The 27,312-nt window shown below is 45.7% G+C and overlaps 1 protein-coding gene across 1 annotated transcript in view; it reads right to left on the reverse strand.

Moving 5' to 3' along the window:
• Positions 1-7,747: 7,747 nt before the first annotated feature.
• Positions 7,748-27,312, reverse strand: part of LOC137571184 (cytochrome P450 2K6-like) — a 51,937-nt gene continuing 32,372 nt past the window's right edge. The window contains exons 8-10 of the mRNA XM_068279998.1: positions 26,428-26,612; positions 14,047-14,188; positions 7,748-8,004 (exon numbers count right to left, since the gene is read on the reverse strand). Coding sequence (XP_068136099.1) covers positions 7,850-8,004; positions 14,047-14,188; positions 26,428-26,612 — 482 coding nt within the window. The 3' untranslated portion in view covers positions 7,748-7,849. The remainder of the gene's footprint in view (positions 8,005-14,046; positions 14,189-26,427; positions 26,613-27,312) is intronic.

Below are 27,312 nucleotides of genomic sequence, written 5' to 3' on the forward strand. Positions count from 1 at the left end.
AAATGTATTGTTTACATCTTTTATCTTCTCTAAACACCCACTAATTACCCATCAATCACCCCCTATCACTGTCACCTATCAGATCAGACCCTAATCTGCCCCTTGCGGGCACCCAATCACCCGCCTACACGCTCAGATTACCCTCAGACCCCCCCTTATCAATTCGCCAGGGCATTATTTACATCTATCCTTCCCTGTAATAACCCACTGATCACCTGTCAATCACCTGCCAATCACCTATCACCCATCAATCACCCCCTGTCACCCCCTGTCACTGCCACCCAACAATCAGCCCCTAACCTGCCCCTTGCGGGCAATCTGATTACCCACCCACACCAATCGATCGCCCGCAGATGCGACATCAGATCACCACCCAAGCGCAGCGTTTACTCTCCTCTAAACACCCACTAATTACCCATCAATCACCCATAAATCACCCCCTATCACCACCTGTCACTGTTACCCATCAGATCAGACCCTAATCTGCCCCTTGCGGGCACCCAATCACCCGCCTACTCGCTCAGATTACCCTCAGACCCCCCCTTATCAATTCGCCAGTGCAATATTTACATCTGTTCTCCCCTGTAATAACCCACTGATTACCTGTCAATCACCTATCAATCACCCATCAATCACCCCCTGTCACTGCCACCCATCAATCACCCCCTGTCACTGCCACCCATCAATCACCCCCTGTCACTGCCACCCATCAATCAGCCCCTAACCTGCCCCTTGCGGGCAATCTGATCACCCACCCACACCAATAGATCGCTCGCAGATCCGACGTCCGATCACCTCCCAAGTGCAGTGTTTACATCTGTTCTCTACCCTAAACACCCACTAATTACCCATCAATCACCCCCTGTCACTGCTACCTATCAGATTAGACCTCTATCTGCCCCTAGGGCACTCAATCACCCGCCCACACCCTCAGAATGCCCTCAGACCCCAGCCCTGATCACCTCGCCAGTGCATTGCTTGCATCTATTCCCCCCTCTAATCACACCTTGAGACACCCATCAATCACCTCCTGTCACCCCCTAGCACACCTACCCATCAGATCAGGCCCTAATTTGCCCCGTGTGGGCTCCTGATCACTCGGCCAAACCCTCAGATCCCCCTCAGACCCCCTTCCGATCACCTCCCCAGTGCATTGATTGCATCTATTTTCCCCTCTAACCACCCCCTGAGACACCCATCAATCACCTCCTGTCACCCCCCTAGCACTCCTATCCATCAGATCAGGCCCAATACAACCTGTCATCTAAAAGGCCACCCTGCTTATGACCGGTTCCACAAAATTCGCCCCCTCATAGACCACCTGTCATCAAAATTTGCAGATGCTTATACCCCTGAACAGTCATTTTGAGACATTTGGTTTCCAGACTACTCACGGTTTTGGGCCCGTAAAATGCCAGGGCGGTATAGGAACCCCACAAGTGACCCCATTTTAGAAAAAAAGACACCCCAAGGTATTCTGTTAGGTGTATGACGAGTTCATAGAAGATTTTATTTTTTGTCAAAAGTTAGCGGAAATTGATTTTTATTGTTTTTTTTCCACAAAGTGTCACTTTCCGCTAACTTTTGACAAAAAATAAAATCTTCTATGAACTCACCATACTCCTAACAGAATACCTTGGGGTGTCTTCTTTCTAAAATGGGGTCACTTGTGGGGTTCCTATACTGCCCTGGCATTTTAGGGGCCCTAAACCGCGAGGAGTAGTCTAGAAAACAAATGCCTCAAAATGACCTGTGAATAGGACGTTGGGCCCCTTAGCGCACCTAGGCTGCAAAAAAGTGTCACACATGTGGTACCGCCGTACTCAGGAAAAGTAGTATAATGTGTTTTGGGGTGTATTTTTACACATACCCATGCTGGGTGGGAGAAATTTCTATGTAAATGGACAATTGTGTGTAAAAAAATCAAACAATTGTCATTTACAGAGATATTTCTCCCACTTAGCATGGGTATGTGTAAAAATACACCCCAAAACGCATTATACTACTTCTCCTGAGTACGGCGGTACCACATGTGTGGCACTTTTTTACACCCTAAGTACGCTAAGGGGCCCAAAGTCCAATGAGTACCTTTAGGATTTCACAGGTCATTTTGCGACATTTGGTTTCAAGACTACTCCTCACGGTTTAGGGCCCCTAAAATGCCAGGGCAGTATAGAAACCCCACAAATGACCCCATTCTAGAAAGAAGACACCCCAAGGTATTCCGTACGGAGTATGGTGAGTTCATAGAAGATTTTATTTTTTGTCACAAGTTAGCGGAAAAAGACACTTTGTGAAAAAAAACTATTAAAATCAATTTCCGCTAACTTGTGACAAAAAAATAAAAACTTCTATGAACTCACCATACTCCTAACGGAATACCTTGGGGTGTCTTCTTTCTAAAATGGGGTCATTAGTGGGGTTCCTATACTGCCCTGGCATTTTAGGGGCCCTAAACCGCGAGGAGTAGTCTTGAAACAAAAATGACCTGTGAAATCCTAAAGGTACTCATTGGACTTTGGGCCCCTTAGTGCAGTTAGGGTGCAAAAAAGTGCCACACATGTGGTATCGCCGTACTCGGGAGAAGTAGTATAATGTGTTTTGGGGTGTATTTTTACACATACCCATGCTGGGTGGGAGAAATACCTCTGTAAATGACAATCTTTTGATTTTTTTACACACAATTGTCCATTTACAGAGGTATTTCTCCCACCCAGCATGGGTATGTGTAAAAATACACCCCAAAACACATTGTACTACTTCTCCCGAGTATGGCGATACCACATGTGTGGCACTTTTTTGCACCCTAACTGCGCTAAAGGGCCCAAAGTCCAATGAGTACCTTTAGGATTTTACAGGTCATTTTGAGAAATTTCGTTTCAAGACTACTCCTCACGGTTTAGGGCCCCTAAAATGCCAGAGCAGTATAGGAACCCCACAAATGACCCCATTTTAGAAAGAAGACACCCCAAGGTATTCCGTTAGTAGTATGGCGAGTTCATAGAAGATTTTATTTTTTGTCACAAGTTAGCGGAAATTGATTTTAATTGTGTTTTTTCACAAAGTGTCATTTTCCGCTAACTTTTGACAAAAAATAAAATCTTCTATGAACTCACCATACTCCTAACGGAATACCTTGGGGTGTCTTCTTTCTAAAATAGGGTCATTTGTGGGGTTCCTATACTGCCCTGGCATTTTAGGGGCCCTAAACCGTGAGGAGTAGTCTTGAAACGAAATTTCTCAAAATGACCTGTGAAATCCTAAAGGTACTCATTGGACTTTGGACCCTTTAGCGCAGTTAGGGTGCAAAAAAGTGCCACACATGTGGTATCGCCGTACTCAGGAGAAGTAGTATAATGTGTTTTGTGGTGTATTTTTACACATACCCATGCTGAGTGGGAGAAAGATCTCTGTAAATGGACAATTGTGTGTAAAAAAAATTAACAAATTGTCATTTACAGAGATATTTCTCCCACCCAGCATGGGTATGTGTAAAAATACACCCCAAAACACATTATACTACTTCTCCTGAGTACGGCAATACCACATGTGTGGCACTTTTTTGCAGCCTAACTGCGCTAAGGGGTCCAAAGTCCAATGAGCACCTTTAGGCTTTACAGGGGTGCTTACAATTTAGCACCCCCCAAAATGTCAGGACAGTAAACACACCCCACAAATGACCCATTTTGGAAAGTAGACCCTTCAAGGTATTCAGAGAAGGGCATTGTGAGTCCGTGGCAGATTTCATTTTTTTTTGTCGCAAGTTAGAAGAAATGGAAACTTTTTTTTTTTTTTTTTTTTCTCACAAAGTGTCATTTTCCGCTTACTTGTGACAAAAAATAATATCTTCTATGAACTCACTATGCCTCTCAGTGAATACTTTGGGATGTCTTCTTTCCAAAATGGGGTCATTTGGGGGGTATTTATACTATCCTGGAATTCTAGCCCCTCATGAAACATGACAGGGGGTCAGAAAAGTCAGAGATGCTTGAAAATGGGAAAATTCACTTTTTGCACCATAGTTTGTAAACGCTATAACTTTTACCCAAACCAATAAATATACACTGAATGGGTTTTTTTTTATCAAAAACATGTTTGTCCACATTTTTCGCGCTGCATGTATACAGAAATTTTACTTTATTTGAAAAATGTCAGCACAGAAAGTTAAAAAAATCATTTTTTTGCCAAAATTCATGTCTTTTTTGATGAATATAATAAAAAGTAAAAATCGCAGGAGCAATCAAATAGCATCAAAAGAAAGCTTTATTAGTGACAAGAAAAGGAGCCAAAATTCATTTACGTGGTAGGTTGTATGAGCGAGCAATAAACCGTGAAAGCTGCAGTGGTCTGAATGGAAAAAAAGTGGCCGGTCCTTAAGGGGTAGAAAGCCCTAGGTCCTCAAGTGGTTAACTACCCCTGTGGATTTCCACAAAACATGCACTGTTGCTTGGTGGACCTTGGTGGACAGGGTTGGGGAACTCTGTTCTAGAGTATAATGTGAGGTACACTTTTTTTTTTTTTTGGAGACACTACTAGTGTTGATCGAACAGTATTCAACACTGTTCGTTATTTACCAAATAATGTGGTGTTCGGCTCAAACCCATCCGAGCACCTCATGGGGCTCGGCCGCGCTGTTCGGGGTCCCTAGCTGGAGAGGTAGCGGGCAGGAAGGGGGTATTGGGTCTATTGGCGGGGAGGGGAGACGGACCCTCCCCTCCCTCACCTGGGTCCCCTGACCTCTGCTTCCCTCCAGCTTTAACCTTCTGCCGACTGCGTCACGCCGATGGGTGTGGCCGCGGCGGCAGCCCCAGGATTGCCTAACGCCGATTGGCGTAAAGTCCTGGGGTTCTGTTTTGCAGGAGATCGCGTGCTGGCTGCGTGCGCATCTTCTGCTCGGTGGGCGGGGGGAGCTCCGCCTTCAGTCTCCGAGCGGGGAGACTGTTAGACGGCGTAATCGCTGTCTAATTAGTGGTACAGCGCTGCGATCAGCAGCAGCGCTGTACTTGGGACAGCTGTGTGACATGGCTGTCCCCTCCATATGCTGGGAAGTGATCGGCTGTCATAGGCTGAAGCCTATGACAGCTGATCACGCTGATTGGCTGGCGGAGGGAGGGAGGGAGGGAGGGAGCAGGGCTACATGGGAAAAAAATAGTCATTTTTATTTAAAAAATTTTGTGCAAACGTTTTTTTAATAGTCATTTTTAAAATTTAACAGCCGCCAACTTTAGCAGTTAATAGCAGAGCCCCCATACATGCTCAAAACACCAAATTTTCAGGGTATGTTAAGCAGGACAGTGGGGACCAAAGAGGATTTTTTTTTTCAAAAAGACCTTGTACTTTGGAGGAAATCGATGTTTATGGAAAAAAGTCTATATTTAAATATGGTAAGATGATAGATAATGTATTAACGTGTATATAAATGTATTTTTTATATGTTCAGAGTGTGGGAAATAAAAAAAAAATGATGTGGGGTCGTCCCTCCCTCCCTAGCCTCTTTAACCCCTTATACCCCATGCAGGCTGGGATAGCCAGGATGCAGAGCCCTGGGCCGCGTGGGGCTTCACACTCTGAGCTGTACTAGCCTGCATGATCCATGGTGGGGGGGGGCTCTGGGGTAGAGGGGTGGCCAAGCCTCCCCCTCTCCCCCTTGTTCAATCCTCAGGATCAGGAGGATCCCCATTGGTCTGGTAATGAACCAATGGGGAGCACCGGAGGGAAATTTAAAGATGCTTTGCTTTCAGCTATATCAATATACTGGGAGTTCTGTTCTATGCGGATGCCCCTCCGCCGGCTCCCAGTGTTCTCCCCACCTGCCTACACCTAAATAAGTTTACTTGTTTTAAAAAAAAGACTGTCTACACCTCATATGTGAGCTAGTTTTAGGGGTAAATACAATATTCCATTGCCACCTTTCTTGAGGAACACTTTCAATTAGCTCCTCTCCTCAATTAGCAATCTCACTAATATTATAAATGCAAAAGTTTGGATGTTTGTTACTCAATCACGCAACAATGGCTGAACGGATTTGAATGAAACATGTAAACTGCAGCCATTCTTATGCTGGGAATACACGGTTTGTTTTTGCCTTCGTTTAAACCTTCGATTCGTTCGGTAAACGAATCGAGTGTTGAAAACGTATGTGAAAATAGTCATAATCTCATTATAGTTTTGATTAATAGACCCCAAAAACGAACGACTAGTGATCGAACATGTTTGATATTATCTCTCTTTATCCATCTAATCGAGCCATTGGTAGGCTTGATGGCTGTTCAGATCGATTATATATTCGTTTATGCTAGTCCGTCCCTGTAAAAAGGGATTTTCGTTTCGTTTCTTTGCAGCCTTCGATCATTGGAAAAACGAAACCATCAGAATCGAAAAAAAACCGAAACCGTGGGTGGTGATATTAACCGTATGACCGATTGTTTCGGGATCGAAAAGGACAAAAGGCACAATCGAAACGAAGGTTTAAACGAAGGCAAAAACGAACCGTGTATTCCCAGCATTACACTGTTAATGGCAGGGTTCTCAAACTTTGCATAGTTGGTCACTGGGTGACTGGGATTAATATTCAGAAAAGTGGGTGGAGCCTACAAAAGCCAATCAAAATTCACCTATTGAATTTCAAGGGGAATACTGTATTTAATTGCTGCCATTATTGCACTGTTAATAGCACAAGCCTTAAACCTGGTACAGTTGGTCATTGGGTGACTGGGGTTCAAATTCAGAAAAGGGGGTGGAGCCACAAACAGCCAATCAGATTTGTTCCATTTCAATGCAAATTATTGATGCCAAAGACTGCAAAGCTCACATACTTGGTCATTGAGTAATTGTGTGTTAGGGTTAGAGAAAAGTGGGCAGAGCCAACACCAGCCAAATACATCAAATAGTTTATAATAAAAAAATAAAGGTTAAATTGTGCAATGTTGCAGAGCTCATTACAGCTCTTTACAGGAATTTCACCCCCTACACAGGTGCATGAATCAGGAGAGTGAGAAAATGTAAGCACCCAATTTCAGCTAGTAGAATTTCTATGTTTTCAAAGTGGAAATTAACACTACCCTTACACTGAACCCTCCCTTACTGATGCCTCACATTAACCTCCCCCCAAATCTAACCCTAAATACCCCGATGCCTAACCTTAACTGCCTTCATGCCTATCCCTTAAAAACACCCATTCACACTTAACCTTAACTGCCCCTCCCCCATGCCTTACCTTAAAGGGGAACTGAAGTAAGAGGTATACGGAGGCTGCCATATTTATTTCCTTTTAATCAATACCAGTTGCCTGGCAGCCCTGCTGGTCTATTTCTCTGCAGTAGTATCTGAATAACACCAGGAACAAGCATGCAGCTAGTCTTGTCAGATCTGATGTTAAAGTCTGAAACACCTGATCTGCTGTATGCTTGTTCATGGGGCTATGGCTAATAGTATTAAAAGCAGAGGATCAGCAGGGCTGCCAGGCAACTGGTACTGCTTAAAAAGAAATAAACATGGCAGCCTCTATTTACCTCTCTCTTCAGTTCCCCTTTTTACTAACTCTCTCCCCCCTCCCCCCCCCCCACCACCACCAACACCACCACCAACACCACCACCAATCCACTGCAGTTATAATAATATTGCAGCTAATGCACAGTAGCAGTTGACATGCAGTGAACTTTGCCTAGGGTGGGTGACAGGATCTGCTCTATGTTAGTTTGCAGTTCCTTGGTAAGCAGGGAGCAGTGAGAACCTCAGGGCAATGCTGAACCATCCAGCACTAGATGTGCTATGTGTTTTTAATTTTTTGACTTGAGACAGGCTTTAAAATTGCAATGACACAATTTAACCACGGGGAATTGCACAGATTTCATGGGGTAATGGGGAGTTGGTAAATCCCAGTGATGGGGGTCAGGTCCAGCACAACACCGGGAGGGGCCTGGAAGGTGAAGTTTTGCAGCAACGTTGTGAAGAAGAGGAACAACTCCATTTTGGCCAAAATTTCTCCAACACAACTTCTCTTGCCTAGAAAGTAAAAAAAAAAAAAGATCAAATTTATTTAAATTTAATGCATTGTACAATCATGTTTGTTAATGTTCTGTTTTAATGACTGTTTGCTTTGCTTTAATAAACATCCTTTATGTTAATAGAAAAAGTGCAGTGGTTTTTTTTTATTTCTTTTTAAATCAGTAGCACATTAATCCACTTTGAAAAGGATTTTCATCATTTAAAAACTGTCCCTTAAAATTGCTCCTCCCACGCATCCAGCTCGGGGTTACCGCTCTGAGCTGCGGGTTTCTGGCCCAAGCCTGACTCAGCATTACTGCTGAGGTTAAATTAACTTTTCTGTACTTTTCAACTAAAAAGGTACCAAAAGGTAAATGAAAAATTACTATAAAAATTATTTTGAGTGTTTTCTTGCTTTCTAGTGGCCTAAAAGCCATTTTATTGTCAAGTTTAAAATTACCACCTAGGAGAAAACTCAGGAGAAAAAGTTAATTGCATATGGGCCATCATGTAGTCTGCTGCATTCCTTTCCTATTTGAAACAGCCCCAGAGGATTCACAGGGGGGGGGGGGGTATGAACCACAGCAGAGAGGGTTTACTTACCTATGTTGCTGCCTCTCACCACTACCATTGTACACTGCACAGCCCACAACATTTTACCACTAGTCACACCTGAAAGTGGAGCTTGGAAAAATGTTTTAATTGGAACTCAAAATTTATTTTATAAAAGCCAAATAGTGGCTACCCCATACCCATCAACTTCATAAGATGACTGAAACTACCCAACATCAGTGTAAAATAAAAGACAGCTTCGATATTGCTTACAGATGGTCCTGAGTCTAAAGTGGACCTGAGACAAGGGGAACAAGAAGAAAAGGTGGTCACTGTGGGGATACCACAATCATCTGTATGACAAGGAGAGACCAGAAGCCAAATGGTGCAGTATTGTGGGGTAGATGTTAGATTGTAATATAAGAGTCTTTATACTCACAGAGGTGGGTTGCAGACCCTGAAACCACCGTATATCACCAACAGGTAAATAACCGTCCCTGCTCAGTATTCCAGGTCCTACTGGAACTGGATTTATCTCACTCCTGGTTGGTCCATCTTGGTTGTAGATAACACCACACCTGGAAGGTGAACACCTCCAAAGGAGATGTAATGTATAGTACTGGGGGGTGGAGGTGCCCAAAAATAGGTAATGTAATGAAACAAAAAAAATGAGGAAGGAGGTGTCTTTACCACTTCAGATGGAAGAACTCAAACCAATGATAATTAGACTTTTTGATTATACTCTTGAGATACACCATCAATAATGTCTAATAATGATGTAATGGTTTTTGAGATATATTTGAAATGTATTATGTCATTTTGCAGCAAAGGTATACACATATATATGCATTTTTTGCTTGTAGGACCTTGTATTGACCTGAAGAAGCAGGCTGAGACCCGTGAAAAATGTTGTCCTTTTACTCATGTTGAATAAATAATTTGATCTTTTTAGGCCTGGTTCACATTAGCGTTCCAGGTCCGGCTTCCCCGGACCCGGAACGCTCCGTACACAGCGGATGGTGAACGGATACATTGTTAATCAATGTATCCATTCACACTCGTGCGACCATCCGGATCCGATCCGGGAACGCAGCTCTGGGACGATCCGGCTTTTTTCCAACTTGCTGCATTTTTGCCAGATCCTGACCCGAACACATGCGGCCATGCTGTGCAATGAGAAATGGATGTTTCTCATCACACTGGCAATAGGACCGGATGCTTCCAGCACCGGTCCTATGCCACTTGGGGGGCCCGGACTACACGCTGGTATCCCCAATGCTTGCGGTGCCTTTCTGGCACTGCAATGTATCTAGTTCCGGCTACTTTATTGTAGCTGGAACTGATACATTCCGGATCCGCAACTGGTGGCCACCGCAGAGACCCGTACGGTCTCTTTGCGGCCCTCGGACACGGACCCCCGGACACTTGCGGACTCGAACCGCAAGTGTGAACGGGGCCTTACATTTACCCTGTGGTTTGGGTTCTGGAATGGAAAAGACACCCCCCCCCCCCCTATTATTTTTTGTTTCATTAAATTACCTATTTTTGAGTGCCTCCACCCCCAGGCAGTACTAAGGGGAACAAGAGGATTTTTACCTACCTGGGGCTTCTCCTAGTCCCCTGCAGTCTGTCAGCTCCCTCTTTGTCCTCCCAGTCTCCTCTGCTGCTGTGTTGCTTCTGCGCAGGCACTGTTGCAGGCCGCACCCCTCCTCGATTACGGTTCTGTGGCCAGGAGCTCTTGGCCTTTGGAGTGCACGTGAGAATGAATGTGGTCAGGACAGCACATAGTTGTATCTGAGGGTGCTGACAGACTACTTGCTTTTCAAGTACAGCTGTCAGGGCTGCATCACAAAGCCCAGTCTTGCCTTATTTTTTACACAGAGGCGGAGCACCATCCATTATCAAGCAGAGGTGGTCGGAACAGACAACAATGGTGCACAGCGCCAAGGGGATATAAATGGCGCAGCAGTAATGAACATAAAACAATATTTATTGTTTTATATCTTATACAAATTTCGGCAGCAGGGGTCGGGGGAGATGCAGCGGGCAGGACAGGAAGCGGGGTGGAGGGAGTAGGATTAGGCAGAAGATGTGTGCGAGGAGTACATTACCTACTCCCAGCCGGCGATCGCTTCTTCACTTCTTCTGTTAGTTTGCAGGAGTCCTCATCCACTCCTGCAAACTAACAGAAGAAGTGAAGGAGCGATTGCCGGCTGGGAGTAGGTAATGTACTCCTCGCACACATCTTCTGCCTAATCCTACTCCCTCCACCCCGCTGCCTGTCCTGCCCGCTGCATCTCCCCCTGACCCCCGCTGCCTCACTAGCCCCCCCCCCCCCCGCAAATGGCGCACTGTTCTGCTAATAAATGTTTTATAAAATGTTATTTACCGTTTTAATGTATTTACATTAAAACAGTAAATAGCGTTTTATTATCGGCAGAACGGTGTGCCATTATTCCCTCTGCACCATTTTTAACTGTACCCGAGGTGGGGGCTACAGAGCTATCAGTAATTTATTTCCTGCAAGCCTGCTTTTACAAAGTGTAGATTAGCCTCATAAATGCTTTTGATAGTACAAATCTTTACAAATGGCTCTGCAATCACCCCTATTACTAAGGGCAAAGACTTATTTCAGTTGAACAGTGGCCCCTGGTGGTCAGCCTATATAAAAAAACAAACAACCAAAAAACCCATTTATTAAGATCCAATATGGGGCTGAGGCTCAAAAGTAAAATTGGAAATAAGATGGGTTCATTCAGTTTCTCAGGAAATAGTATACATAACCTTTATTGCACATATATCGATATTTTCAAAGTATATTTTAAAAAAACAGTTACACTACCATCCATAGTAATCCTGTACACATGTATGAGGACTGGATCCCTCAAAAGTTTAGGGCCACATTTTGTTGTCTGTTGCTATTGAGGGGAGGAGAGGGGGTCAAAACATGGCCCCAGCATAATGTGCCTCCTATTGCCACCCCCCCCCTTTTCCCTCAGTGTGCCCCTTTGTATTAGGCAGCCCCGTATTAGGCAGCCCCCCTCCTGTAAGGCAGCCCCCCCATCTGTAAATACAAAGCTAAAAAGAAAAGCAGAATTCACCTCCCTGGATCTCACGGTGATTGACCAGCAGGAGCAGCTGTTCACAGCTCCGCAGTCAGCCCTGTATTGCCATGTACACTGGGTCCCGGCTTGATGATCAAGCCGGAACCCGGTGTACATGACAGAACGGGGGCTGACTGCAGAGCGGTGAACAGCGGTTCCTGCCGCACGATCGCCACTAGATCCAGCAAAAAAACAAAAAACAAAACAAAAAAACTGTAATTACTTAGTATTCCAGAGTGGTATCAGGCAAATTGGGCACATGCGCTTCTGGACAAATTGGGCGCCGCCATACACTTTAATTAAAAATATTAGCAAGCTGGTGCCAAAAGGGAAATTCGGTTGCCAAGCGAAACTCAAAAGGTACGGGACCGAGCGGCAGCGGGGGAACGGAGACTCGTTGAGGAGCGGCACGGGACAGGACAGCTGCTGGGGGCTTGGGGAAGCCCCAGGTAAGTGAAACAATGTGTTTATTTTATAGCTACAGTTCCGCTTTATGGGGGCAGAGGCTGCTGGTGCCAAAGTGGTTAATCTTGGTGTACCACTGCAAACTGTCATTTTTCAGAAAATACAAGTATTTTAAAAAAAAAAAAACTGTGACTTGTTCACACTATTCACCTTTAACATAGCAATTTTGGTGACAATAGCTTGTATGGCGTCTTTGCTATTAACCTCCCTGGTGTTCTGGACGAGCTAGGCTCGTCCAGAGACGCCGGAGGTCACCGCTCAGGCCCCGCTGGGCCGATTTGAACAATTTTTGTTTTTTAAACACGCAGCAAGCACTTTGCTTGCTGTGTGCCTTACCCGCTCGCCGCCGCTCGCCGCCGATCCGCCGCTATCCGCCGCGATACAGGGCCCCCCTAGCCGAGACCCCGTGTGCTGCCTGGCCAATCAGTGCCAGGCAGCACTGAGGGGTGGATCTGGTCTCCCTGTGATGTCACGACGTCGATGACGTCACGACGTGCGTCGCCATGGCGGAAGCCCTCAAGGAAATCCCATTCAGAAAGGGATTTCTGGACGGGCCATTGCGCCGGCGGCGCTCAGAGGGTAGGGAGGGACGCCGCAGGGAAGGGGGAATCATGTAGCTAGCGCTAGGCTAGCTACATGAAAAGAAAAATAAAATGTGCAAAAAACGTTCCCGCGGTCGCAGGGCCGTGGAAATCAGAACGCCAGGCAGGTTAACCACTAAATTCAAATATCCAAAATTACATGCAATTGCATTAGGAACAAAATCAATTATGATTTTTTCCCAAAATTTTGCATTACAGTTTTGCATTGTAATTGCAAATTACTATGCAAAATTATGTTTATGCGGAATTCCTGCTCATCACTATTCAGAAAGGAAGAGGCAGGCTTGCTGTGATGTTCCCTCCCATTCCCTCTTCTTTCTCACCCCATTCACATCCCTTAGGAAAGGAATGGGAGGGTAATAGGAGGAAACATACAGTAAATATGCCTCTTCCTGTCTAAAAAAAAATTGACTTTACGTGGGCTATGGTAATGATGAGAAGAAAGGACAATGCATAGATGTAGGTAAGTGGATCCAGTATAAACATACCTCTGTGCTTACCTTAGGTAGCTTTGCGTTGGGACAGAATTAATTTAAAGGGAACCTAGACATAACTAAAATTGGCTACTTTTTACTTACCTGAGGTTTCTTCCAGCCCCCCAAAGTCCGTAGGGTTCCTCAGCATCCTCTGAGCCCCCCATCCCCGGTTCAGCCGCTGGTGGCCACTTTACACCTGTGACCCTAGGGGAGTTACAGCAAGTGCACGTGGGGCCCCGTCTGCGCACTCATCTTGATTGCACCCCCATCACCGGGAGCATTCTGCACATGCACATTTCATTCTCTCAAGAGCCGCGCGTGAGCAGAATGCTTCTAGCAAAAGGATGGGGTTACGTATGGTGTGATGCAGCCATCAGCAGGAGATCTGAGGGGGCTCAGAGGACACCAAGGCACCCCATGGACTATAGGCTATGGAAGAAGTCCCAGGTAAGTAAAAGGGTGGGTAATTTTAGTTATGTTAAGGTTCCCGTTAAGTTTTTAACTGGTTACGCACCACCGTATCATGTATCTATGCCCTGTGGACTTCACTTTAGCATCAGGGGCATATATCCACGTATCTGGCTGTTTGCAGTAGCTGCGACCCTCCCCCCCCCCCCCCCCCCCCTGCAGCAGAGTACTGATCGGTGAATGGGAACATATGTTCCCAAGGCAGATCAAAGTACCTGTAGTGAATGAGCACAGGCATCAATGAGATGCCTGTGGTCATTTACAACATGAAAGTACAAAAACGCAGTTTTACACTACTTCATGACAAATGAGACATTATTTTGTTATACTGTTTTCCTAATTTGGCAAAATTAAATAAAATAAGTTATTAAAAATTAACTTTAAAGAGATTACCAATAGAGAACGGGATGAAACTATCATTCTTCTTGAAATTTCCTTTAGCATCCAGAAAATGTTCCGGGTAGAACTCGTACGGTTTCTCAAAGTAGGCTTTATCTCTTAGTGAATAGGAAAGCAATGGGAAGACAACAGTGCCCTGCAGGAGAAATAATCATCATTAGTTGTATTGTTATTATCCTTTATTTATACAGCTTTAAAATATTTTACAGTAATGTGCAATAAACTAATATTTAACATACATAGCTGATTACCCGGCATTGCCCGGGTATGTATTTGGCTGGTGTTGGCTCTGCACACTTTTTCTAACCCTAACACACAATTACTCAATGACCAAGTTTGTGAGCTTTAGGGTCTTTGGCATCAATTTGTATATTTCCATATAAATTATAATTGACTTCGCCCCTCTCCAGGATTTGAACCACAGTCACCCAATGACCAACTGTAGCAGTTTTAAGGCATCTGCTATTAAGAGTGTAAAAATTGCAGCAATTTACAGTAAATATTCCCCTTAAAAATCAACAGGTGAATTATGATTGGCAATTATAGTCTCCACCCACTTCCCTGAATATTAATCTCAGTCACCCAGTGACCATCTGGGCAAAGTTTGAGATCCCTGCCATTAAAAGTGTAAGAAGGCCTGCAGTTTATATTGTCTGCCCACTTTCTGTAACCTGGACACACAGTCACTCAATGACCAAGTTTGGGAGCTTTGGGGTCCTTGGCATCAATTTGTATTTTCCCAGGGTGATGAAACAAATCTTATTGGCTGTTTTTGGCTCCACCCCCTTTTCTGAATTTGCACCCCAGTGACCCAATGACCAACGGTACCAGGTTTGATGTTTGTTCCATTAACAGTGCAAGAATGGCAGCAATTTTAATATTCCCCTTGGAAATCAACAGGTGAATTGTGATTGGCTTTTTTAGGCTACACCCACTTTTCTGAATATTAATTCCAGTCACACAGTGACCAACTGTGCAAAGTTTGAGAACCCTGCCATTAACAGTGAGGAAGGGCTGTAGTTTACATTTTCCCCGGGAAATCTGTTTTTTACTCCACCCAGTTTTTGTAACCTTGACACACAGTCACTCAATGACCAAGTTTGTGAGCTTTCGGGATTCCTAGCATCAAAATTGTGTGAATGGAAGCAGTTTATCCAGCAAAGAAATCTGATTGGTTGTTTGTGGCTCCGCCCCTTTAGTGAATTTGTACCCCAGTCACTTAATGATGTAATGACTGTAGCAGGTTTGAGGCCTGTGCCATTAACAGTGTAAGAATGGCAGCAGTTTCAATATTCCCCTTGAAAATCAAAAGTTGAATTTTGATTGGCTGTTGTAGGCTCCACCTACTATCCTGACTATTAATCGCAATCACCCAATGACCAACTGTGTCAAGTTTGAGAACCCTGCCATTAACAGTGTAAGAATGGCTGTATTTTCCCATGTAAAAAGTTAGTTGTTTTTGGCTCCGCCCACTGTTTCTAACCTTGACATACAGTCACTCAATGACCAAGTTTATGAACTTTGGGGTCCTTGGCATCAATAAGTTGCATTTTCCAACTGAAATGAAACAAATATGATTGGCTGTTTGTAGCCCGCCCTCTTTTCAGAATTTAAACCCCAGTCTCCCAGTGACTGACTGTACTAGATTTCAAGCAGCTGCCATTAAGAGTGTAAGAACGACAGCAATGTAAATATTCCCCTTGAAAATCAATAGGTGAATTTTGATTGGCTGTTGTAGGCTCCACCCACTTTCTGAATATTAATCACAGTCACCCAGTGGCCAACTGTGTCAAGTTTGAGAACTCTGCCATTAACAGTGTAAGAATGGCTGCAGTTTATATTTTCCCATGTGAAAAATTTAGTTATTGGTTCCGCCCACTTTTTCTAACCTAGAATCACTCAGTTACCAAGTTTATAAGCTTTGGGGTCCTTGGTATCAATAATTTGTGTATTCCCATTGAAATTACAGAAATCTGATTGCCTGTTTGAGACCTCTGCCATTAACAGTGTAAGAATGGTAGAAATTTAAATATTCCCCTTGAAAAATCAACAGGTGAATTTTGATTGGCTGTTGTAGGCTCCACCCATTTTCCTGAATATAAATCCCAGTCACCCAGTGACCAACTGTGCAAAGTTTGAGAACCCTGCCACTGACAGTGTAAGAATGGCTGCAGTTTACATTTTCCCAGTAAAATTTGTTGTTGGCTCCACCCACTTTTTTGTAACCTGGACAGACAGTCACCCAATGACCAAGTTTGTGAGCTTTCAGGTTCCTGGCATCACAAATGTGTGAATAGAAGCAGTTTATCCACCAAGGAAATTTGATTAGCTGTTTCTCGCCCAGCCCCTTTAGTGAATTTGAACCCCAGTCACTCAATGACCGACTGTAGCAAGTTTGAAGCCTCTGCCATTAACAGTGTAAGAATGGCAGCAGTTTCAATATTCCTCAACAGGTGGATTTTGATTGGCTGTTGTAGGCTCCACCCACTTTCCTGAATCTTAATGTCATTCACTCAGTGACCAAGTGTGGCAAGTTGGAGAACCCTGCGATTAACAGTCTTAGAATGGCTGCAGTTTACATTTTCCCATTGAAAATGATTGGCTGACAGTTTTATGCTCCACCCACTGGAGTTTTATGCTCCACCCACTTTTCCTGGATTTGTACCCTTGGTCACTAAGTGACCAACTGTGCCAAGTGTGACAACTCTGGTTCGATTACTGTGAGAATGGCAGCCTTTTATATTTTTTCCATTGACATAAATGGGTTAAATGTGATTTGCTGTTCATAGCTCCGCCGGGGTGTGCAGGGGGGACATGAGACCCCCAGAGCATATAATCTCAAGTAGTAAGGGAACTGTATACCAAGTTTCGTTCAAATCGGTCAAGGCGTTTTCGAGTGATCGCGGCACATACATACATACATATACCCATACATCCGATTTTATATATAGACTAGCTGGACGCCCGGCGTTGCCCGGGTATGTATTTGGCTAGTGTTGGCTCTGCCTAGTGTTGGGCGAACAGTGTTCGCCACTGTTCGGGTTCTGCAGAACATCACCCTGTTCGGGTGATGTTCGAGTTCGACCGAACGCCTGATGGTGTTCGGCCAAACCGTTCGGCCATATGGCCGAACTAAGAGCGCATGGCCGAACGTTCCCTGAACGTTCGGCTAGCGCCGTGATTGGCCGAACGGGTCACGTGGTTCGGACCCGAACGCGCTCTGATTGGCCGAACGGGTCACGTGGTTCGGGTAAATAAATACCCGATCCACGTCATTTCTCCGCCATTTGTCTGTGGGTTTAGCTTTGGGTAGGCAGGCAGGGTAGTTCTCTCTCCAGCCAGGCTAGCCAGGGTCCCCCCAGTCATTGTGTCGCTGCTGGGAACAGTAGTACACCGCTCACCCACACTATATAGCATTGTGTTTACTGCCACTCTGTGTACACCGCTCACCCACCACTGTATAGCATTGTGTTTACTGCCACTCTGTGTCTCTGCTGGGAACAGTAGTACACCGCTCACCCGTGACTGTATAGCATTGTGCTCTGTGTCGCTGCTGGGAACAGTAGTACACCGCTCACCCACACTATATAGCATTGTGTTTACTGCTACTCTGTGTCTCTGCTGGGAACAGTAGTACACCGCTCACCCACCACTGTATAGCATTGTGCTCTGTGTCGCTGCTGGGAACAGTAGTACACCGCTCACCCACCACTGTATAGCATTGTGCTCTGTGTCGCTGCTGGGAACAGTAGTACACCGCTCACCCACCACTGTATAGCATTGTGCTCTGTGTCGCTGCTGGGAACAGTAGTACACCGCTCACCTACACAATATAGCATTGTGTTTACTGCCACTCTGTGTCTCTGCTGGGAACAGTAGTACACCGCTCACCCACCACTGTATAGCATTGTGCTCTGTGTCGCTGCTGGGAACAGTAGTACACCGCTCACCCACCACTGTATAGCATTGTGCTCTGTGTCGCTGCTGGGAACAGTAGTACACCGCTCACCCACCACTGTATAGCATTGTGCTCTGTGTCGCTGCTGGGAACAGTAGTACACCGCTCACCCACCACTGTATAGCATTGTGCTTTGTGTCGCTGCTGGGAACAGTAGTACACTGCTCACCCACCACTGTATAGCATTGTGCTCTGTGTCGCTGCTGGGAACAGTAGTACACCGCTCACCCACGACTGTATAGCATTTGTGCTCTGTGTCGCTGCTGGGAACAGTAGTACACCGCTCACCCACACTATATAGCATTGTGTTTACTGCCACTCTGTGTACACCGCTCACCCACCACTGTATAGCATTGTGTTTACTGCCACTCTGTGTCTCTGCTGGGAACAGTAGTACATTGCTCACCCACCACTGTATAGCATTTCTGTACTGCCACTGTACTGCTGCCAGTCAGCGTGTACTTTAAGGATAAGTGAAATGAAGAAGAAATCCGGTGAAAGAGGGAGGGGCAAGGGAAGAGGTGTTTCCCCTGACGGTTCACGTACAGGCCACAGTGGAGCACCGAAGAAAACCCACTCAATACCGCCCATGTTGTCCAGGAAATCAACCCTCACAAATCCAAAAGAACAGGACCAGATAATTAATTGGATGACCTCTCAAGCGTCCAGCAGTGGGTTAAGCAGCACCAGCACATCACGCACGAGGTCCGAGTCCTCAGCCAGTTACAAGGAGCCAGTGGGCACAAAGCTGACACAACCGGCAGCGACACCACACACACAACTGCCAAATAACCAGTCCGAAGAATTTCCTCAGGACACAATGGGGTATTCGCAGGAGCTATTCCCAGCCCAACAAACTTCCACCTTTCAAAGGTCAATGGAACAGCCAGAAATGTTGTGCCCGGATTCACAACCATTTACTGTGGGAAATGCACCGCACACTGAAATGCAAGGCGAGTCCGAGGACTTTGAAACCCAAATCCCAGAGCAAGTTGGGCAGGAGGGGTTTCAATTGCAGGAGGTCGGCCGAGAAGATCTGGAAGACGACGTTGGAGTGAGCTGCGCAGAGGTTATTCTGGGGAGCTCTACTCCACGGCGGCGGCCCACAATGACATATGACGAGTTTGAGGAGATGGAAGAGGAGGGTTTGGACAATGTGGACACAGACCCAGATTTTGTATGTGAAGGAGAACATCGCCGTCATAGCAGCACAGATGAGTCTGTTGAAGAACCCACTGCTGCACGAGTTCGCCTTGTGCCACAAGGTAGGCGGCGCGAAATTTCATGCACCACAAGCCTGGAAGTTCAAGTGAGACGCAAAAGAGGCGCAAACAGAAATCGCCAGCAAGGCAGGTGCTCCAAAGTCTGGCCTTTCTTTGAAGACTGCAGTGTGGATGGTACCATGGTGATTTGCAAGGTGTGCAAGACCCGCCTGAGCAGGGGGAAAAATATTAACAACCTCTCCACCACCAGCATGACCCGCCACATGCTATCCAAACATCCCACTCTGTGGGCAAACGCGTCAGGACAGGGTACCAGCAACACTGCCTCCCTTGGGGTCACCAGACTCACCACCAGACCCTCCTCAGCAGCAGCAGTAGCCCAGCCATTGCATGGTTCACAACAACATTCACAAACATCAGACGACGCTGACACTGTCACTTTCCGGAATAGTGCTCTTGAGGTCTCCCAGTCTTCATCAAACACAACAACCAACAGCCCTTCAGTGTGCAGCCCTACGGTTCAGTTGTCTGTCTCGGAGATGTTTGAGCGCAAGAGGAAATTGCCAGCAAATGACCCCCGGGCCGTGGCACTAACAGCCAGCATAGCCACGCTTCTGGCCTGCGAAATGCTGCCATATCGAGTGGTGGAGACAAACAGCTTCAAGGGCATGATGTCAGTGGCCACCCCACGTTACGTGGTTCCCAGCAGCTACCACTTTGCGCGCTCTGCAGTGCCTGAGTTGCATGAGCACGTGGTCAGCAAAATAACCCGAAGCTTGAAGAATGCCGTTGCCTGCAAGGTTCACCTCACCACTGACACCTGGACGAGTGCGTTCGGCCAGGGTCGATACATCTCCCTTACCGCGCACTGGGTGAACCTTGTGGAGCCTGGCAGCGATTCCTCACCTGCTACGGCGCGGGTGTTGCCCACGCCGCAAACAGCTGCACCGCCGTCCCTCCCACTGGATAACAACAGCAGCACCTACCTCTCTGACTCCTTCTCCTCCAACGCATCTCAAAGCTGTACCTTATCCAGAAACGCTAACCCAGCAGCAGTAGGATCGTGGAAGCAGTGCAGCACAGCTGTTGGCATGCGTCAGCAAGCGTTGCTGAAGCTGATCTGCCTTGGGGATAAGCAGCACACAGGGGAGGAAATTTGGAGGGGAATAAAGGAACAGACGGATTTGTGGCTGGCACCGCTGGACCTGAAACCGGGCATGGTTGTGTGTGATAATGGGAGTAATCTCATTCGCGCTTTAAGGTTGGCTAAGCTGACACACATCCCTTGCCTGGCGCACGTGATGAACCTAGTAGTTCAGCGGTTCCTGAGGACATACCCAGGCGTGGCCGATCTTCTGTTGAAGGTGCGACGAGTGGCCAAACGTAGAAATTCCAGTACTGCTTCGGGGGCACTCGCCAAGATGCAGGAGCGCTTCAATCTCCCCCACCACCGCTTGCTGTGTGATGTCCCTACGCGCTGGAATTCTACGCTGCACATGCTAGCCCGCTTTTGCGAGCAGAAGAGTGCAGTGGTCCAGTACATGATTGCGCAGTACCGAGGCGCATCCGGACAGCTGCCAAGCTTCTGTGGATCCGATTGGGCCAACATGTTGGACCTCTGCCAAGTCCTCCAAAATTTTGAGCAATCCACGTTGCTTGTGAGCAGTGACAACTCTTCAGTCAGCATTACCATACCACTGCTGTGTTTACTGAAGGAGTCAATGTTGAAAATCAAGGAAACAGCTGTCATGATGCAACTGGGGGAATCTGAAGGAGAAAACGATCAGCGTGATGATACCAACATCAGGCCATCTGCCTCAGGAAACGCTGGCCCCAGAAGCTATGATGAAGAAGAGGAGGAGGAACAGCTGGAGTTGGAGCAGGAATTTCATGCCACCACTGACGAGGGCCAGAGCGGTGCACGTTGGACTTCCACAATTCAGCGCGAATGGTCAGCAGAAGCAGACCAGGAAGAAGGTGACGACTATGATGCATCACAACTATCACAACGCTCACAAGAGGATGATGAGGATTCTGGCAGGACTCTGGCACACATGGCTCAATTCATGCTAGACTGCATTGAACGCGACCCACGCATTGTGCGCATTCTGGACAACACCAATTACTGGGTTTATACCCTTCTGGATCCACGGTACAAACACAATGTTCCAAAACTGCTTGAAGAAAGAGTCAGACAGGTCAAAATGGAAGAATACCAGCAGGCCCTTGTGGAGACTTTAGAGAGGAGATTGACATCCTCCCCCTCCTCTAGTCAGTTGTACGTCGACAGACTGACTTCCGCAAACCCAGGACGACCAGGAGGGCAGCAAACAACACAAGCCGCAGCTAGTGCCCAAAAGGGAATGGTATCGGCAGTGTCCTTGGAGTGGGAAAATTTTCTGACACCCATGCAGCAGCCCACAGAACAGCAAGCGTGCAGATCCACCTCTAACACCGATCGCCTGGAGAAGATGGTCAAGGACTACATGTCAGATGGCGTAGCTGTGTTGAACAATCCATCTGCACCCTTCAACTATTGGGTATCGAAGCTAGACACCTGGCACGAACTGGCAATGTACGCAATAGAGGTGCTGGCTTGCCCGGCAGCCAGCGTTATGTCGGAACGCTGTTTCAGTGCTGCCGGAGGCATCGTCACAGATCGGCGTATCCGCCTCTCCACAGAAAATGCAGACCATCTGACTGCAGACCGTCTGACATTAAAATGAATCAATCCTGGATTGGAAACGACTACGCAACACTCCCGGACCCCAACCAAGTAACATGAACAATGAACATCTGTGATGGGTTAGCGTTTCCGGTCCCTGTTTATTGAACCTCTCATCTGTATTACATTTATGACTGCATGGCGACAAAATGCAAATTGCTATCCGCACGCTTCTTGTCCTCATGCAAGGCCTAGGTTGTTGTGTCTCAAAGCGTGGCCTTCTCCTCCTGCGCCGCCCTCCTCCTGTTCCATCACGTGTGCTGCTGCTGGGTTAGTGTTGCCGGTCCCTTTTTACGGAACCTCTCATCTCTATTACATTTATGACTGCATGGCGGCAAAATGCATTGCTATCCGCACGCTTCTTGTCCTCATGCAAGGCCTGGGTTGTTGTGTCTCAAAGCGTGGCCTTCTCCTCCTGCGCCGCCCTCCTCCTGTTCCATCACGTGTGCTGCTGCTGGGTTAGCGTTACCGGTCCCTTTTCCTGGAACCTCTTATCTGTATTACATTTATGACTGCATGCAGACAAAAAGCATGTTACCTGTGCAAAGAAAAATGACATTTTCCGCATTTAAAAGACAGTTTTTCCTTTAAAACTTTACAATCAATTTTCTCAAAAACTATAAGCTCTTTTTCAAATATTTTTTTTCCTCTTGTACCCACTCCCAAGGTGCACATACCCTGCAAATGTGGGGTATGTAGCCTGTAAGGAAGCTTTACAAAGCACGAAAGTTCGGGTCCCCATTGACTTCCATTATGTTCGGAGTTCGGCGCAAACACCCGAACATCGCGGCCATGTTCGGCGAACGTTCGCGAACCCGAACATCCAGGTGTTCGCCCAACACTAGCTCTGCCCACTTTTCCTAACCCTAACACACAATTACTTAATGACCACGTATGTGAGCTTTGCGGTCTTTGGCATCAATAATTTGCAATGAAATAAAATTAATCTGATTGGATGTGGCTCCACCCCTTTTCTGAATTTAAACCCCAATCACCCAATGGCCAACTGTACCAGGTACAGGTGATTAACAGTGCAAGATTGGCAGCAATTAAATATTCCCCTTAAAAATCAATAGGTGGATTTTGATTGGCTTTTATAGGCTCCACCCACTTTTCTGAATATTAATCCCAGTCACCCAGTGACCAACTGTGCAAAGTTTGAGAACCCTGCCATTAACAGTGTAAGAATGGCTGCAGTTTATATTTGCGCAATGAAATTTGTATTTTTCTCCACCCACTTATTTCCTAACATCGTTCAGGTATGTATTTGGCTGGTGTTGGCTCCGCCTACTATTTCTAACCCTAACACACAATTACTCAATAACCAAGTTTGTGAGCTTTGCGGTATTTGGCATCAATAATTTGCATTGAGATTAAAAAAATCTGATTGGCTGTTTGTGGTTCCACCCCTTTGTCTGAATTTTAACCCCAGTCACCCAATGACCAACTGTACCAGGTTTAAGGCTTGTGCCATTAACAGTGCAAGAATGGTAGCAATTACATATTTCCTCTTGAAAATCAATAGGTTAATTTTGATTGGCTTTTATAGACTCCACCCACTTTTCTGAATATTAATCTCAGTCACCCAGTGACCAATTGTGCAAAGTGTGAGAACCCTACCATTAAAAGTGTAAGAATTGCTGCAGTTTACATTTTCTCAGTGAAATTTGCATTTGTCTCCGCCTACTGATGACCCGGCATTGCCCGATTATGTATTTTGCAGGTGCTGGCTGCGCTCACTTTTCCTAACCCTAACACACAATTAATCAATTACTCAATGACCAAGTTTGTGAGCTTTGCGGTCTTTGGCATCAATAACCTGCATTAAAATGAAACAACTCATATTGGCTGTTTGTGGCTCCACCCCGTTTTATAAATTTAAACCCCAGTCACCCAATGATCAACTGTACCAGGTTTGAGGCTTGTGCCATTAACAGTGCAAGAATGGCAGCAATGAAATATTCCCCTGAAAAATCAATAGGTAATTTTTGATTGCCTTTTGAAGGCTCCACCCACTTTTCTGAATATTAACCCCAGTTACCCAGTAACCAACTGTGCAAAGTTTGAGAACCCTACCATTAACAGTGTAAGAATGGCTGCTGTTTACATTTTCCCAGTAAAATTTGTATTTGTCTCCGCCCACTTATGACCCGGCGTTGCCTGCTTATGTATTTGGCTGGTGTTGGCTGTGCCCGTTTTTCTAACCCTAACGCACAATTAATCAATTACTCAATTACCAAGTTTGTGAGCTTTGCGGTGTTTGGCATCAATAATTTGCATCGGAATGAAACAAATCTAATTGGCTGTTTGTGGCTCCACCCCCTTTCTGAAATTGAACCCTAGTCACCCAATGATCCACTGTACCAGATTTGAGGCTTGTGCCATTAACAGTGCAAGAATGGCAGCAATGTAAATATTCCCCTTGAAAATCAATAGGTTAATTTTGATTGGCTTTTATAGACTCCACCCACTTTTCTGAATATTAATCCCAGTCACCCAGTAACCAACTGTGCAAAGTTTGAGAACCCTACCATTAACAGTGTAAGAATGGCTGCTGTTTACATTTTCCCAGTAAAATTTGTATTTGTCTCCGCCCACTTATGACCCGGCGTTGCCCATTTATGTATTTGGCTGGTGTTGGCTGTGCCCACTTTTGTAACCCTAACACACAATTAATTAATTACCAAGTTTGTGATATTTGCGGTGTTTGGCATCAATAATTTGCATTGAAATGAAACAAATGTAATTGGCTATTTGTGGCTCCACCCCCTTTCTGAAATTGAACTCTAGTCACCCAATGATCAACTGTACCAGGTTTGAGGCTTGTGCCATTAACAAAAAAAATCAATAGGTTAATTTTGATTGGCTTTTATAGACTCCACCCACCTTTCTGAATTTCACTTTCCAGTGAAATTTGTATTTGTCTCCGCCCCCTTTTTGGTTATGGGAATAAAAAGTATCCTATACTTTATTCAAGGTAATGTACTATGTGTGTGCCAAATTTCATTCAAATCCGTTCAGCCGTTTTTGCGTGATCGAGTAACAAACATCCAAACATCCAAACATCCGAACTTTCCCATTTATTATATTAGTAGGATTTTCGGAGACAAACAATTATGGAAGCATGACAACGGAACGGTGAGAAGTGGATCCATCCTATTATGGTTACAGCTGTATAGCTACAACTTGGGTAAAGACTGCCATTGAATGAGAATCTAGAGTGTGTATGGGAGCCCCCTGGCATCACAAGCGTATTCAGTCTAAATATTATTACAATGATAATCTATGCTGAAAGTCCTAAAGCTCAAATTGTCACAGCTAAAGTCCATTTCGTTCAGACAAAAAAACTCCTCCTCATGTATGTATCTGTGAGGTCTGACAGATCTCTTGTCTTCTTTCAGTCAATATACCCCAATCTTATACTACGATCTTCACCTAAATGACAAACCCCCGCATAAACTGGAGTTGACCAAGTAGCACTTACCTGACTTGACAGGCAAGCTGTAGAGACTGAGGCCAAGAAGACCAGCGTACTACCAAACTACACTAATTGAAACAGCTACAACAAGACAGTCCAGGTCAGCAACAGGAGATCAAGAGATACAGTATCAGATCCAGAGACAATCTGTGTCATACACAGTAGATCAGAATATCACAGTACAAAGGAGTAGGCAAAGGCAAGACCAAATACAATTCCGGGTCAGTCCAGGCAGCAATCCACAAAGAGGTCAATATAATAGACAAGGTCAAACACAGGAGGTCAAAATATATAAAAGAGCACACCCAACAGTAACCCAAATGCAACTTAACGCTATCACAGCCAGTTACTATTAGGGATGCTAGTTCGTATTTCTCGGAATTGAAATTTCCGCATTTCCGATCTAATCATATTGGCAGATATCTGGTTGAATCAACCAATATACTCAATCCTGCAGGATGGTTTGGTATGAATATTTTTTTTCAATCATATTATTGATCAGGCATGCATGTTGGGCATTGATTATAAGGAGATTTGATGGGAGTGATCAAATCTGCCAGAAATTGACAGGAAACATTGAAAACTGTATAGGCACCTTTACAGTACACGTTTCTTTCTTTTAAAACCTAAAGCCTCTTCTTCAGGAGTGATACAGAACTGGATCTAATCTAGCTCTGTATCATATATGAAGAAGAAACGGAAAGGCTTGCAAGAAAACTATGTAAACTTAGTGTCTATTCAGTCATAATTACACTTTCCATGATTGCTCTTCTAATAGACAGTTATAATTACCTGGCAATTACCTGCCAACTTATTGACCCCGCGTCTTCCAGTTTCCAGCACATTGCCCCGCCCCCTTGTATCTTGGATAGAGGAAGTGCTATGGCCCTTCTCTGAAAGTGGGCAGGGCTACACACCGGAAGCTGGTGGATACAAGGCTTGGGGAGTGAGGTTGTTTGAAATAAAAACACTCCTGACTCTTGGCACCCACCTTTGGAATAAAATATCCCCTGAATGTGACATCTTGGGATGTTGCGTGGGGGACATTGGTTGGTGTGATATCTCCATAGCGTTGGATCTCATGAATGACGGCATCGGTGTACGGCATTTCTTTTCTGTGCTCTAATTGAGGCCTAGCTTTCCCAAGAACTCTTTCTATTTCATGTTGTACTTTTTCTGTGAAACAAAGATCATATTATAAATACTTAAAGGAATACTGTAGGGGGGTCGGGGAAAAATGAGTTGAACTTACCCGGGGCTTCTAATGGTCCCCCGCAGGCATCCTGTGCCCGCGCAGCCGCTCACTGATGCTCCGGCCCCGCCTCCGGTTCACTTCTGTAATTTCTGACTTTAAAGTCAGAAAACCCCTGCGCCTGCTTTGCCGTGTCCTCGTTCCCGCTGATGTCACCAGGAGTGTATAGCACAAGCCCAGTATGGTCTGTGCCTGCGCAGTACGCTCCTGGTGACATCAGGGGAAGCGAGGACACAGCAACGCAGGCGCAGGGGTTTTCTGACTTTAAAGTCAGAAATGACAGAAGTGAACCGGAGGCGGGGCCGGAGCATCGGTGAGCGGCTGCGCGGGCACCGGATGCCTGCGGGGGACCATTAGAAGCCCCGGGTAAGTTCAACTCATTTTTCCCCGACCCCCCCCCCCCCCCCCCCTACAGTATCCCTTTAAAGGAAAAGCAGTCTTTTCACTGATATTTTAGAACCTAGTATAGAGATACTTTAAAGAGAATCTGTACTTTCAAATTCTTACAATAAAAAGCATACCATTCTATTCATTATGTTCTCCTGGGCCCCTCTTTGCCATTTCCACAGCTCCCCGCAGTGATCCTGGCTTTTAATCGCCAGTTTTAGGCAGTGTTTACAAACA

The sequence above is a fragment of the Hyperolius riggenbachi genome, chromosome 4 (assembly GCF_040937935.1).
Source record: "Hyperolius riggenbachi isolate aHypRig1 chromosome 4, aHypRig1.pri, whole genome shotgun sequence".
In the NCBI taxonomy this organism is placed as follows: Eukaryota; Metazoa; Chordata; class Amphibia; order Anura; family Hyperoliidae; genus Hyperolius; species Hyperolius riggenbachi.